At 42.1% G+C, this 16,768-nt stretch overlaps 1 protein-coding gene across 1 annotated transcript; it reads right to left on the reverse strand.

The window, feature by feature from the left end:
* Positions 1 to 8,648: 8,648 nt before the first annotated feature.
* Positions 8,649 to 11,801, reverse strand: BBS1 (Bardet-Biedl syndrome 1). Its single transcript, XM_065237907.1, has 4 exons — positions 11,539 to 11,801; positions 10,384 to 10,652; positions 8,861 to 10,323; positions 8,649 to 8,717 (listed from the first exon to the last, which is right to left on the reverse strand). Exons 1-4 carry the CDS (start codon positions 11,547 to 11,549, stop codon positions 8,649 to 8,651), a joined length of 1,812 nt encoding a protein of 603 aa, XP_065093979.1. The 5' UTR covers positions 11,550 to 11,801.
* Positions 11,802 to 16,768: the final 4,967 nt, after the last annotated feature.

The following is a 16,768-nucleotide window of genomic DNA, read 5'->3' on the forward strand; positions in this document are numbered from 1 at the left end:
TCGGAGCCGTACCAGACTCCAATGAAGGGAATGGTGGGACTTCCTAGTTCTCTTGCGGCAAAACTAATCGTGTCCTGACAAGACAGGAAAGGGAAAGGGTGCCGCTCAAACAGGAAGTCTTCGTAAAATGAGTGTTCTGCTCAGGCGCTTGGGATAACGAAAAACTCTTCTTGTCCTGATAAGGACGGTTGGGATTCCGCAAGCCCGTCGACAGCAAGCACTCAACCAGCGGTGGACTGTATTTAAAAACGGTGTACTGCTCCTCCTCAGTTGAACACAATGCTGGATCAGAGGATGTTGTAAAAAAAAACTAGGATAGTTTCACTTATTTATTTTTCTCTTGTTGTATACATTTGACAACTAAAACCATACTAATCCTAATGCCTTGACTTTGACTTTTTGACTTAAATGATCTATATTTCTTGAATTTGTGTGGTTTACATGTATAACTTATCAAGTGACACAGATGCGTCTTTTCAACTTTAGTTCCTGTGAAATTTCAATTATTATTAATTACAGTTCCTAGTCCTATCAGGCCTGTTTTAGAGAATGACCACCTTGGTGGGATTGGTTTGTTTGAAAATTTGAAAAAGGAGACTACTTATAACTACTATTTACAACTACAACTAACCTACAACTACTATCTACACCTAACCAACTATATACAAATTGCTTATCAAAGCATGTTCTGATAAATTACATTTTTGTGCAAATTTAGTCTTAATTTCGTTAGTTTTGGAATCTATTTTGGCAATGCCTGCCTCTTCATGTAAATTTGTTATTCTAGTGTCGAAAGGACGATCAAGAACCATCCTCAGCACTCTATTCTGAGCGACCTGGATTTTGTTCCTGTGAGTCTGTGCACATGATTCCCACACCGGAGCTGCGTAGAGGATCGCAGGTGCTATGATTTGTTTGTAGACGGCCAGTTTGTTCACCCTTGAGAGGCGGGATCTGCGGCAAATCAGCGGATACAGACACCTAACCAAGGTAGAACACTTGACTACAGTTTTCTCTACATGCGAACGGAAGAGGAGCTTTTCATCGAACAACATCCCGAGATAGGTAACTTCGGTAGACCACTCAACCCTTGTGCCATCCATGATTACAGTACAAGATGGAGCCGGTTTCAGTTTGGGCGATTGCCGATGGAGGAACATGATCGCTTGTGTTTTGGTGGCATTGATTTTGATTTTCCACGTGGTGGCATAATCAGCAAAGGCGTTAAGGCATCGTTGAAGTTTGTTCGTTATTTCGCGAGGCATCCTTCCTTTGACGGCTATTGCGGTATCATTTGCGAACAGGAAAAACACGCAACCGTCTCCAAGGGGAGGAATGTCGGAAGTGTAAATGCTGTAAAGCAAGGGGCCCAGCAGACTACCTTGCGGGACTCCTGCTGGGATCGAAAACGTGTCTGAGAGACAACCATTCAACGATACCTTAAACGACCTTTGCCGGAGGTAGTTACGGGTGATTTTAATAAGATGTAAAGGAAAGTTGAAGTTACAAAGCTTGTACACAAGTCCATCATGCCAAACATTGTCAAACGCCTTTTCAACGTCTAACAAGGCCATGGCTGTGGACTTGGATACAGCTTTGTTACTTCGGATGTTATTCATCACCCGTACTAGCTGATGATTGGTGGAGTGCCCCTTTCTGAATCCAAACTGTTCCGGAAGGAGAATGTTGCTTTCCTCGACAAACTTGAGCAAACGATTGAGAATGAGTTTCTCGAACAATTTGCTCAGCGCTGAAAGGAGGCTGATGGGTCTGTAGCTTGAAGACAATGTTGGATCCTTACCGGGTTTGCGGATCGGTATGATTTTTGCTACTTTCCAGATGCTTGGAAAGTAGTGCAGTTCCAAACATCTGTTGAAGATAGCGGTTAGAAGAGACTGCACTTTCATGCTGAGTCTCTTCAAGATCAAGTTGAATATACCGTCAAACCCGGGAGCCTTCATGTTCTTGGTGCATTTCAGCGCTGAGCAAATTTGTTGTACTGTAATCATATCCGCCGGAGGCACGACACAAGGGGAGGTATCTAGGTTTTGAACGCATTGCGCAACCTGATCATCGAGCGGACTTTGGATAGTCGAGCCAAGCAAATGCGATGAAGCGACATGCTTGCCGATCGCATTTGCTTTCTCCTGTGGGGTAATTAAAAGCCGATCGTCATCATTTTCGACTTTGAGAGGTGGAACGGGTTTGGGATGATTTTTCAGGACCTTGGCTACCTTCCAGAATGGTCTGGAGCGGTCATCCAGATTCTGGACAACACGCCCGAAACTTTCATTTCGGAGTGAGTCCATTCTGGAAGCAATCTGCCTATTCAGATCGGCCATTTCACGTTTTTTGCCCAGATCTCCAGTCCTCTGAAACTGGCGTCTACGAACATTTCTCAACCGAATCAGTAATTGGGTGTGGGAATCAATAGCAACAAACTTACCCCTCACAGGAACTTGTCGAACGTATGCCTCGTCAGCCATGGATATGGCCTGTTGGAGCCCTTCCAACGTCCGGTCGATGTCATCTACGGTGTTGAGTAGTGGATTTTCATCGATGTTGCTGTCCACCATTCGTCCGTACTGCACCCAGTTGACATGGTGGTAGTCTTTACGCAGGCAGCTTCTAGCAGGAACCACATTGACACCGACTTCAGTCACCACCGGTTGGTGGTCGGAGCTGAGATCGTTGTGCGCCTCCGGCTTGGATAGTCCGATGTTTGACAGGAAAAAGTCCAGCGTGGAGGGATTTCCCGCCGGAGAGATGAAAGTTGGTTCGTCCGGAAATTGCACAGTGTACAGACCATGTTGTGCGTGGTCGAACAATAGACATCCGTTCCGGTTCCTCTGATAGTTCCTCCAAGCTTCATGGCGGGCGTTCAGGTCGCCCCCAACGATGAATCGGGAGCTAGTACGGGTGATGGCGGTCAGGTCCTTCTTGAATTGGATTCCTAATCCGTTGCTTGCGGTACACTGGCGTGGGCAGTAAACAGCGATGAACCGGATGTTTCCAGTTGGTGATTCCACCTCCACACTAATGGCCTCGATGATAGAAGTGCGGATGTGGGGCAGAGTGCAAAACTTGATTCCCTTTCTGACGATGACGGCTACACCACCCCCCCTGGAGCTGGTGCGATCAAGCCGGATAATGTTGTGGTCAGGCAACCAGAAGCTGTCACCGGACTTTAGGTGGGTCTCGGTTAGAAGAACCACGTCGATGCTATGCTTGCGGAGGAAGTCGGCAAGCTCAATCTGTTTTGCTCTTACAGAGCAAGCGTTCCAAGTAGCGATGGTTAGCGGTTTAGACGCCATACTGGATGATGAACTTACCGAGCACTTGGATCTGTTCGGGCTTATTGCGGCACTTACGTAGAGCACCGGTCATGTTGACGAAAATTTCCACCAGTTCATCCGCTGAAAACAGATCGGGGTTGTTGTTTTGCGCTGGTGGTTGTCTCCAGAATCCAGGGGGGGATGGAGAGCTTTGGCCAGCAGAATCACCAGAAGTTGCTTGAGCGGAATGCACCCGCGAATTTGCTTGCCTTTGCTGAGGAGCACGAAGAGGCGGGAAATCCTCCGTCCGAAATGCCGGGACTTTGTCCTTCTTGCGTCCTGGTTGGTTGTTAACTGCCGCCTGTTTTCGGATGCGTTTGAAGTCCTCGCGTTTGGAGCACTGTCTGTCGGAACCTTGGTGAGCACCACCACAGTTGGCGCATTTTAACGCCACGGCTTCATCCGCAGGGCAGTCGGAAGTGGCGTGGTCTTGAGCGCAATTGCCGCAGCGTGGCTTAATGTTACAGTTGCGGGTGCCGTGTCCAAAGTTCAGACACCGTTGGCACTGAGTCACATCGCGATGGCCGCCACGGTATGGCTCCCAGCGGACGATGATGCAATTAATGGAGCGGATGGCTTTCAGCGCGTTGAGCGTCACCGTTCCCTTCTGGAAGTGTACCAGGAAAAGGCAATCCGGATACGCCTTCACATTCTCGTCTCTTCTTGTCATCCGATAGACGGCACTTGGGGCCAGCTTGTACCGGTCCCTGATTTCAGCTTCGATAAACTTCGGGTCGAAGTTTGGTAGGCCCCTGATGACGACCTTGAATGGTTTCTCACCGGGAATGTCGTGGGTGAAGAATTCCACCTTGTAATCCTAATGCCACTAGCTTCGCTGCTTATATACTATCGTACTGCTTCTTCTTCATCTTCTGGTTTCGCCTTGCTCGATCGTTGGTTGAGATAAATTTAACAAATGGGTGGGGCTTACGACAGTCACTGACTATCGTTCGCGTTTGGGCGTGAACACTATTCGCATTGAAATTTTATGAAAAATTCCACTTGTATGTTTATCCAAGTCGAACAGCCTTGACAAATTTCCAGGGTCCAAACTATTGACTGTGAAAATATTTCAAAGTTCGAAAATTTCAATATTTTTATATGTTTTGAATAAGTAACTTTTCATGAATCTTGCTATCCAAAATTCAACTATCTCGATATCATTCATAATTCTTAAACTATGAAAACTTCTAAAGTTCAGAAACAGAAAAACAGAAAAATTAGTGCCATTTTGGAGCCTTAGCATTAGCAGGATAAGGATAGGAAAAGCATAGGAGGAAAAGTTCAGAATACCTTAATTCAGGGTTACTTCCACTCACTTGCTATAAAAAAAATTGTTTTTCGGAAATATGACATCATTTGATGTTAAAATGAAAGTTAGTACTTGTAAGCTACACGAAGAGGCCGTGAAATATGTGTTTGACACATATAACCTGTCTATATTGTTTTCAGTGCGTCTCTATCAGTGATTTACGCTCACGAATCATAAGATCGCTGATTGTGACGCTATGAAAGCGAAATTGACAGGTTTTATAAGTCAAACACATACTTCCCAACTAACAATTTTCACTATGTAAACGCTTTACTCAATTCATTTATATATAGGGTTACCATATCAAAAACTTGAAAAGGAGGACATTTCATTTGAGGATTGGAGACTAAGGAGGACAATGATTCCTTTTCTTAATATCAAATGAGGACAATGAGTTTTTATCAAACGTTTTCACAAAATTCATGATTTGCTAAGGTTCAATCAAATATATCATGGCAACCCGCAAAAGATTGCTTTACGCACCATCTAGCGTTGAAAAAGGTCAGCAACAATCATTCAATTACAATCGAGGGGTGCGAATATAGCACTTATTACAAAAGTTAGAGTCACATTATTTTCATTAATTAAATTGTGTATATTACTTTAAAATTTGTCTGACACGCCACTGTTGTCACCAAATAAAATAATATGCTAAAATACATTCATTTGAAATATTAAACAAATTTTCATTCGGTTTACCCCTCGTGACGATAAACAAATACATTGGTAGGCTTTTTGGCCACAGAGGTGCTTTCATCGCTAAAAATTTGGTTCGCCAGCTAAGCGAAAGAGTGGATCATATTGTTAATATAATATATTTGGTTCAATTGAGATTGTTCATAGTTGTTATCAATTAAATTCATCTTCTCGTTATACTTCTGAAAAATGCATCAAACCAGCCTTCATAATTCATTTTTGATAGGGGGAAATGTCGGCTTCGGTAATACCTTAACCTATTATCGTAAGGGGTAAAGAAAGTCCTAGAGCACTCAAATTTGGCCAATAGATGCTCTGAAACACAATGTATCCACATGCCAAAATTGAGCTCTCAATGACGTTGTTTACCCCCTGACGATACTAGAATAAGGTATTGCCCAAGCCGTCATTTACCCTACTTGCAAATGATCTAGTCTAACTGATTTGCATAAAAACTACAGCGTTACAGCCTCAAAACCATCCCAACTTTTATCATGTACAAAAATCAGGATACATGTTTCATCGCTGATTGAAACCATCATGAAGCATCTAAGCAACCTGTTAATTTTACCATTGATTCAGCATAGGACTCTAAGGCCGCTACCATAGTGGGAGCGAAAAGGCGCGCTTAGCGTTCTATGCAAAAGAATTCTTATTATTGATATTATTCCTTACATTCGATTTCACGCTTCGGCCCCTTCGGTCTCAGTATGGCACCGGCCTAAACAAAATACCTAAAATCCCATAGAACCAGAACATCAAAATCGAACACATGTTAGATTCAATCTGTGTGGCTGTGTTCCATTTGGTGAATTTTAACTTAAATTTGACACATAGGAAATTTCCAAATAAACTTGCTATTTTTGACGTAAGACTACGTCTTTAATTACTACCCCCACATAAAAAAAAAATAAAATTCAGACATGTGACGAAAAATCCCAAACATCAGATACATTCCTAGCAGAGCAGGAATCAATTTTGACAAACACCTTCTCGAAAATCACACGATCAACAACAGAAAGATTTTCGAACATTATAATTTATTTCACAATGTCAAATTTAGCAAAATAAATTATAATGTTCGAAAATCTCTCTGTTGTTCTCCGATTTTCGAGAAATTGTTTATCAAAATTGATTCCTGGTTTATCTGAAATAAGACCGGTAGAATAGCAGGTTTATTTGAAAATTTTCCATCTGTGATGAAATAAGTAATAAGTGATATAAGTTAAAATTCACTAAATGAACCGCAGCCTAAATGTTGACAGCTTTAGTATACTCCTAGTCCCACCATCGAATGGCATTTGCTAGATAAGATGAGGTTGCTACATAATTAAACAAATAAGCTCTGCAAACAATTTTATGAATATGTTACTGGAAAAAATGCAAGGTTAAAAAAGGAGGACATGTTCGGGCAAAAGGAAGATATAGAAAAAATGTTGAAAAAGGAGAACATGTCCTCCTTTAGGATACCATATGGTAACTCTATTTATATAGCCTTAAGCTGTATTCAAACGTTATACGATATGAGGCAACCTTTACTCAACCTCTATACAAGCAAATCTGGCAAACTTAGTCAGCGACTTATAGCTGTTGGGACGGTTGGAACAAGCTCTTATTACACTTCCATTTACGCTTCTATACAGCTTTTGTCCTGCTGTTTAGTTGCATGCGAACTTGATAGGCACTTATTCAACCTTTTCCCGGTTATTCAATAATCACTAGACAGCTTTCTCACTTTTTTAGCTTTGTTTTGCAGCTACAAGTTGAAAGTTGATTAATATTAGCATAGAAGTAACATTAGCGTTCATTGGCTGCTGTTATTCAGTGCGACTGACAAATTGAATAATGGTTGTGAAAAAGTTGAGTAAACGCTCTCCAAAACTATTTTGTTAGCTTCTGCTTGACGCTGTATCCACAGACAAACAGACATAACACATTGAATATTTCTCACTGTAAAACATCGTCGCTAAGACATTACCGCCATCTGTTGAGTACACTGTGGTGGGCACTACGCTGAACAGATGGCGGTAGTGTGTAAACGTCAAACGCAAGGGAATTGACTATGTGCGCCACATGTGGCGGTACTACCAACTACGATACTTTTAAATTGTCCGTTAAATGCTTGTTCGATGAACAACTTGCGAGTGTTATGTCTGCTTGTCTGTGCTGTATCTGTAGCTTTTTTTCAGCTACTTTACAGCACAATGCTGGAAAATTTGGCTTATAAAGCTGAAAATGTAAGTTGGATTTACACCCTCTTTTTGTTACTTACAAGTACAACATATCAGTATCATCTAATTATTTCATAATTCCGAAAAACAATTTTTTTATAGCAAGTGAGTGAAAGCAACCCTGTCTTAATTTTCCGAAAGAATATGTAATTGCTATGAGGTGCACTAAAATTAGTTTTCGGGTTATCTAGAACTTGAATGACCACCCTAATAAAAATAACCATAAAAGAGAGCTTGAGTTCATATATACGTTTAATACATTTTATCAAGCGTAGTCTAAACATTTCACAAAATCATTATCTTTTCATTTCCGGCAGACGATTTAATAATTATGAAATGTCACTCACGCGATATTGTTTATTCCAACGAATGTACACGGTAAAAGCAAAATACCTAATAATGACTATAAAAGACTCTAATGACTAAGATATTGACAACAAAGTAAGCATTTTCGAGGGAAACTGGTATTAAAAATAATTAACCATATATGAGTAAAGAGCTTTGAGTGGGTTGGTTTATTTCCTTTAAATTCCGTTATAATTGCTTATCTTTTGACAGATACGCATATCTCGTCTACTACTTGCAGACTTCATCAGTGCCAAGTACTCAACACCAACATGAGTACTTGGCACTGATGAAGTCTGCAAGTAGTAGACGAAATTTGCGTATCTGTCAAAAGATAAGCAATTATAACGGAATTTAAAGGAAATAAACCAACCTACTCAAAGCTCTTCATAAAGGGATTCCGTTAAGAGGTTCGATAAATTTAAAGGATTCATATATGAGTATTTGTTACTCACAAATGAATACGTACTACTAATTTTTGTAGTTGTTATTACTCATAAATGGGTACAATTTTACTCATATAAGGGGTAGTTCCAGTTTCCCTCAAAAATGCTTACTTTGTAGTCATTATTGGGTATTTTGCGGTTACCGTGTAGGTCAATAACAGGGGCCACTTCATCCCTCTTAAAAATGGTCTAAAACGACTTAAAAATAATCCACATGGCATTGAGTGCAAGTACAAAAATGAACATTAACCCTAAGAAATTCCTACATGTAAATAGCATGCATTCAAAATGAGCCCAGTATCTGCGGTTCTGGCTGCGGCATCACAACTGTTGAAGCGATAAGCGGTTTGGTCTGAAACGGTAAAAAGAGCATATGCATAACTTTAGGCGCAACCCAACGCACATCACGAGCACAGGTATCGGAGCAGATACGATTCATAAAATGAATACAATTTTACAGATTGCCTTAATTGTTTGAAATCATACACCACTTACATGGCCTGTTTTGAAAATCAACACTTTGATGAAGGAATTCTCCGGCGTCAAGTCCACCGGCGCAAGTCCATCGCTTGGATCAGTCACCACCGTGACTTTGAAATCCAACTTCAGAGGTGCCCCCGGCACCAGCATAGGCATCTTCAGATACGGCCTGTCCACCACATAATGCCTGTGATCCGCCTGGATTAGTACGTTCAACCCGCTAGCCTCCTTTCGTGCTGAAATATTCTCCAAAATCAAGAAAAGCTTAAATACCGGTCCCAACCCCAGCACTTCTGCGGCCATCTTGATCGCTGCCATGCCAACATCACCGGAAATGTTACTATCGGCCGAATTGATAACGTCCACCGTTGCCCGGGCTGCCGTCAGCCGCATGCGCCACAGTTCCGACTGAAATGAATTATGGATAGCCGCCGCATGTTCCTTCTCCCTCAGTGTCTGCTCGACGAATATTTTTGTCTTCTTCGGTATCTGCAAATTCCCAGACGCTTCTTCACTCGTGGTTTTGGTGTCGTATATATTTTCTGTGATCGCAAACTCTGCCGTCCGTTTGAGGATTTTCACAATTAGTGAACCATCGGAAGTGACCAGGATCAGTACGTGCTCCTCTTGACCGAGCCGGCCGAACGTCAGTGCCGACACGGTCTCCGGAGCATAAAACTGATCAACCAGTTTCTTCTGACAGTAGAACTGAACCAATCCGCCACGCAGGGCTACGCAGACCAGACTGATGCCCAGATGCGGCAATGGGACCGGAGTCATGCAAACCGCCGGCTGGGGCAGCGTTACCGACCAGAGTTTCTTGCCTTTCTTCGAATAGCATAGTAGATAGTTGTTCATGCAAACGACCACGATCGTTTGATCGATCGGCAGCAGTGCCAAACCGGCGGTTGGATGTTCCAGCTTGACGATGTGATGCCCAACTAGCCAGCCTTTCTTCAGCAGGCATATGGAGCCTTCGCGGGTAGCAATCACCAGTCGGAAATCAATATCGTACTGGCCGGTGGCCGAGATGATACTGGGTGTCCCTTGAAAGTTGCAGGCCCGTGCCTGATGCAGCACAACGAAGGCTTGCGTGTCCAGGATCAAAATTTCACCAGATTCGGTGGCCAGGATCAAGCAGGAAGCCGACTTGGAATCGTTGGCGGCTTTCTTGATCGAGGCCATCGCGGTGATGATCGATAGGCGTTCCAGTTCGTTGTTGGCGTTCTGCTGGATGAACGATGCGCGTTTGTCCTCGGGGAGAAAGAGGAGTTCCTGGGACTGCTCGGTTAGTTGGAATAGCTGAAGGGTTCGGAGATTGTCGATGAATTTGTCGTAATTTTCCGGCCGCTCGATGAGCAGCTTCTTCCATGTGTCGACCTCGAGCGGATCGATGTCCATTCCGGGGATGGTAAATTTGTAGTATGGTTTCATGTTGCGATAGAAGAGGACCGAGGATGCGACGGCTACGGCGATTACTGCAAATAGATTGAAAGGATTAGTCAGTGTATTAGAAAGAGCCGTCACAGGTTTAATACTGGGAATCTTAGGTTCCTGTTCGTTGATATAGAGACTTTCCACCGCGGAAGGGATCCCCGGTAGGTTTTGCTCGCTGGTGAGATTGGTTCCTTTGTAGACCTTCAACTTGGGTTTGGTGTCGAAATCAAATAGGGGGACATCCACGATGACCAGCTGATAGTAGTTGTCGTTCTTGAGGTCACACAAGGACATACAGGACGGTAAGGTGTGAAGTGCCGCCGTTCCATCACACTGAGCGTCCAGCCACTTTTCGGTGGCTTTCGTTTTGCTGGAATGAATTTTTAATATAGTTGGAAATGGGAACTATTGAAGACAGATCTATTGAAGCGCAAACATAAATGATTTGAGGACAGGTACGGTGGAATTTGGGACCGATTCAGATGATTTTCCAGGGCATAACGTGAGGATATATTTAAGGTGGTGTGGGGACAAATCTAATGTACTTTAATTTCAGATCCGATGAGCTGGCATTTCCGATCAATGAACTCGAATTTCAAGTCTCGTGTGGCACTGCTAGCCATAACAATCTTTCACATCACTAAACTGCCGTTATACGTATAATTTCCCATGTTCTATGCAACCCTTATAGTTATGCGTATATATGTTGGAATAATTTGGGTATATACATTTAGTCAATTCTGCCACTTTAACACTCTTGGAATGAACTTGTCCGGGGATGAGATTCGAACTTATTACTTCAAAGGCTAAAACAACGCAGGATGCCATCATCCTGCGTTACCCTTAAGCTATCCATGCCTTTTAAAGATCCCACTATCACTTTTGACCGATCTTCTTCCATTAGCCGACTGAAACAGAAAATAAGCATACCACACCCTCCACGAAGAAAGCATAACATAGCTTCAACCTTATGGTAAGCGCGTGACACCATCTCAGTTCAATTCACTTTCTTTGACGTGGCCTTGCAAATTGTACGTATCTTCCATATTCCTCATCATCTACAGCAGCCCTCAACTCGGTCCCCATAATTACCGGGCAGCGAGCAAAAAAAAAAAAGAAAGCTCATCCAATGGACCAGAGCGAGCCAAAGTATGTACAGTGCAGGCCCATAATAAGATAAAAGAGAAAAACCTTCCCGAGGTTGCGTAACCAATCGGATTGACACAACCCGCTACGACGACACGAGTGCCACTTACCTTAGGAACATACCCCTGGCTGGTATGCGGCGCTGCAACTCCGGCAATGGCGAAGTGGTATTGTGATGTTATAAACTAATTAGTATCACTTCGGTTCCAATTTGCCACCAATGTGGAACTAAATCCGATAAGTTGCAAGACTTTAACCTCGATTCCTTGCGATCGGATCGAATCCGAATTTTTCCACGGAAAATCTTTCCTCGGGTGGAAAATTTGGCTTTTGACTACGGTTTTGTTTGGGTTCCATCTGGTTACCGTTGGAAACGTGATTTCCAACCTGTTCGAAGAGCGGACCTGTTGCTCTACTGTTGTTGCATTCGTTCACTCGCTGCAGCTTTCGTTGTTTACGGTCCTGTTGTAAGGTGGGCTGGGGTGGGGTAGCATGCGCGTGGTTTGATGCGCACGCTCGCTGTGTGCATTATGGGTTCGGCTGATAGGTATCATCGTCGCTGTAAATTCAAACGTTATGATGATGGGAAAACTGGTTCTAACGTTTTGATAAATGTGTACAGCTGTGACGTATGAACGATTTTATATCGGTTTCGTCTGAATGAAAGTGAAGCATTACGGCTCTGGATATTTGTGTACTGTGCTTAAGTTGGTGTGCTTTGTGTCATTTTTGCGATGTGATTTTTAAGTTTACCAACATAACCTTTATAGTAATGGGATAATTTCTTATTCGAATGTTATTGAACTTGAAATAGATAAATTGTGTAGTTCCGTTTATCAGTTAAAGATACTTGTTTATGGTTTTGAAGGATTTTTCTGCAATACAATTCATTGCTTTATATTTTGGCGTTATTCATTGTTATTACTATTGCTTGTGCATCAGGGGTTGGGAAACTAACACAACATGCAAAGGCATGATATCAATTGAAGTTTGAGTGGTTTTTATGAGTTTAAAGCTGGAATGATTTTTTGGTGTTGTGAGTATGAGTGCGTGAATATGCATGAGAATCTCAAGAGTGAATTTTGTTTGCCGCATTCGCACGCGAGTTTATTCTCACAGGGAGGCTCAAGGAATGAGATTTGAGAATGATTTTCCGAACACTGCGCGTGGTAGAACTTCATGTCAGTTCTCGGTAGTCGTGATTTGTCCACTTCCGCAACATTTCGAATGATTAACATTTGGTCCTTCGAACCGGATCGGCTGATCAGGAAGAGAAACGTGGCCTTCGAGAGACTGAAGAGAGTACATGCAGGCGTTCGAAGTTCACGATCGGCTTCGGAAATTAGCCGAGATGGAGAAATCTTTCGACTGGATTCAAGCTGAAATCGAAGAAGAAGTCCCGGATGAGGAACTTTCTTCGGTGCTCAATGTGCGTTCGGACTACGAACAACTTTCCTACACAACGAGAGCATGCTTGGCATACACAGTTTTGGTCACGAACTGCTCATTTGCTAATAACTTGGCATACAGTTGACGGAACATAATTCTTTTTGAAGCGGTAGATAGAATAGAGTGTAAGCTTGTTATAGATATGTAAAAAAAAGTAGATTTTAATGCTAGTAGTAAACTGTATTTGTTTTTGCGTTGTAAAAATGAGGTGAGAAATGCTCACTACACATCTCGGAATTTAAGTGTTAAATTGATTAGTGTTCAAATGTTAAGCTTGACCTAATCTTCGCAAATCTATAGTAAACTATGAGCCTAATCTATCAATTACTTTAAAGAAAAATAAATTTCAACATCTGAGTGAAAAGTTACTACCAAATGAGCAGTTAGTGTGTACAACTGTGCATGCCAAGCATGAACGAGAGGACTGATTACAAAGTAGCTGCAAGTGAAGGAAGATCCGTCAAGTGCTAGCAGTGACTCTACAGTAGAAACACTGGAATAAGAGACCAGCGGAGAAAAAAAAAACATGAATTTGGATAACAGATAAACATCAAAGCAATCCTGGCATCACTTGCATTTGTAACTGCTTGCGAGTGACTTCGCCAATGCACCGACGAGCGAGTTCATTAGTAATTGTTAAACGATTTTAATACTCCTCCCTAATTGAAGCAAACCATTTGTAAACATTGCAGATTGGAACTGCTTTTGACAGTTCGATTGGAATCATAACATAGTCTCCGCTGGTCTCTTATTCCAGTGTTTCTACTCTACAGTGGTAGATCCTAATAACGAGCTGAAGGAGGCGGTCAATGGACTGCTCGAAACGCAACGAACCCTCCTTTCCAGCCAAGCAACAAGTACAACGAATAAACTACTTCATTCGAGCAGTTAAAATGACGTTTACTACCACTCGAACTTTGAAATAAAACATTATTTTGAGATTTTTTCTTCTAGTACCACGAGAAAAGCAGCCAACATTTGTGCGTTTCACAAAAAAATATAAATTTGTTGGTCCAGTTTTGTGAAATCGCTGGTAGAAAGTCACACCAAAACTGCTTAACAAAGTGGTCAATATGGAAGGGTTGGCTGTCCAGCTTCGTCAGTAGTACTTGGAGCCATTGGAGTAGGCGTCGTACAATTTGCCCGTGTTCATAGGCGACAGGAAGTAGTGGGCTTCTTTCAAAGATATTTTCATCAGCGGCGTTGATAATAAAAAGTAAGAGGTTGTATCCAAGACACGACCGCAGATTTGACGTAGGATTGCAAACGGTACTTTTGATGTCACAACAAAAGTATAGTAAATATTAAATTAATTTGTTAGCTCGATATCAGTGAAAAAGTTCGATAGGTTGAAATTCGGAAGCAATTTGAGAGTTCTGTTTTTGAGGTGCTCTGTCGGTGTCCTGGACGATATGTCTTGGATAACAGCTCTTACTTGAACTCTTTAGTTAACTCTTTTATCAGTCATTTGTCATTTTGTACAGACCGTTTGTATCAAACGGTAAAGGACGAGGCAATGAAATAGCCAACAAAAAACATTCAGTCACTCACGAACTCACACCGCTGCCTTCGCTCTAGGCGCCTAATACATAGGTGCCACAGTCAGAAGAAGTGTTAGTTTGTTTACTAAAATGAATCGCCCATTTTGTTATGGCAAGTTTTGCTATAAGAAATGCTCCTCGTGTTTATCAGCGAAATTCACATCAAAGATTGATTAATTGCGTAGGAAATCAGTTTGGCACGGCATTTGTAACCAGCATTCACCTTCCGGTCGTATGAAACAGGTCAAAAACTGTCCAAATCCGCAGATAAAAAATTTTGTTTTGAATTTCTGTATGGCAAAACAGTGAACTTTTCGTGAACATTAACGGCAAAGAACTCACCAACACTGGGAGACCGTGAGTTCCTGCCCACCTGTCATAAAACCGTCTCGGCCTTCGCTCACACAGCATGTAATTGAGGCATTTTTCCATAGAAAATGTACGCTCAGTCATTCAAAACAAGTATTGGGTACCATCACGGAAGAATGAACGTGCTGACTGAGTTACTGACTGAGAGCTCGACTCGAGATGTTTTTAAGACAGGTGGGCAGGAACTCACGGTCTCCCAGTGTTGGTGAGTTCTTTGCCGTTAATGTTCACTATTGTGCTATACAGAAATTCAAAACAAAATTTTTTATCTGCGGATTTGGACTGTTTTGGACCTGTTTCATGCCACCGGAAGGTGTATGCTGGTCACAAATGCCGTGCCAAACTGATTTTCTACGCAATTAATCTAGCTTTGATGTGAATTTCGCTAATAAACACGAGGAGCATTTCTTATAGCAAAACTTGCCATAACAAAATGGGCGATTCATTTTAGTAAACAAACTAACACTTCTTCCTACTGTGGCACCTATGTATTAGGCGCCTAGGATTTAGCCTTTGTATGTATAAGTATGCATAAATGATTTGAACGTATGTATTGGTTTTGGTGCAGGAGTACCAATACATACAGTAAATTAGTGTTTATCTTTATAAAGGGGGGAAGTATTGTAATTTTACAGTTTTAAGTTTAACCATAATATTTTCTAAAAACTTGAGGGCAAGTGTAAACTTCAGATTTAAATAAATGCATACATGTAAGGGGTCATGTACTTATTACGTAAGGGTTTATCGGGGCAAATGAGTTCAGCATTTTCTTATTTTTCGAAATTGCGTTATTTACTGATTTTTTTTCTGTATCGCCTCTCTTACTCGCCTAGTAGATGATCCACAGTGGCTCACGACGAACAACTGAAATCCAATCAGTAGCGGTGCAACTTCTTCCTCCTTCTTCGGCGAATGGACCGCTCAGTGGGCTGCAGCTCGCGCTTGTGGGCAGCAATCTACAACGCCACGTGCCGACATCACTGCTGCTGCTGCTGATGATGACCATTGGACACCATCACTCCCCACACGCGGTGATTGAATAAATACCGGTCGGTGAGACCGGAGTGAATTCGATTTTGAAATCTGTGTTAGGGAAAGCGCTTTTCTCAGTCAATCGTTGATTATATTCAATATTATAGCAACAGTTGCACATTCGTGCAAATTTCAATAGTGACCTTTTGAAAATTGATAAAGTGTTAATTTTAACAGATTCGTCGATGACATTCCAATCGATTGGCTTGTTAAGAATTAATATCCATCTGCTATTGACAGAGTTATAAGTGGTCAAATCCTGATGACTAATAGTAACGCTACGTCAAAAACTAACTAGTGCTCTAAAGCATGAGCATGAGCATGATTGACCGCCCACGGTTGCTACGCTGTTATTGCCAGACCAGCTGTAATTACACAGAGAACCAATTTACGATGCTTGGGACTAGTAATCATCCTCAATGTGTAAAAACTGGTGATCTCAGACTAGGCAATACCAGCGCTGGCCGCGCCCGAACACAGGTCAAGAAAGGAAGTGGTAGGAATGTGTTGACGTGACGTGATGTAATCCGAGAACACCTCTGCACTTCCACGAGGAATCACTGAGATATTGGGTAATAGGGTTGGGTTTGCAGCAGGGTTCGATAAGCTGAATTGATGTCCTAACAATCATATAACGCGAAGGAGCTTGGGATTGAACCCACGGTCTTCTGCTCAGCAAGCAAAAACGTTTGCCACTAGGCAGACGAGCTCCTTTTTAATCATCGAGTTGCTGTTATTACCATGTAGTCATGTTAACAAATAAAACGATTGACGAATCTTGAATGTGGATGGACTTGTTGTTCTGCTCAGTAAGCAAAACCGGTTGTGCTAAGGTTACCGAGCCCCTCATATCACATTATAGCGTTACTCAAGTTTTTATGACTATTCAGACCCGGCACCGACAACAACGAAAAGTTTTACAAAATACACGGTAAACAAGCGATCTAAC

Source organism: Ochlerotatus camptorhynchus, unplaced genomic scaffold (genome assembly GCF_037179485.1).
Source record: "Ochlerotatus camptorhynchus isolate MF236.1 unplaced genomic scaffold, CSIRO-AGI_Acam_v1.1 ptg000658l, whole genome shotgun sequence".
Lineage (NCBI taxonomy): Eukaryota > Metazoa > Arthropoda > Insecta > Diptera > Culicidae > Ochlerotatus > Ochlerotatus camptorhynchus.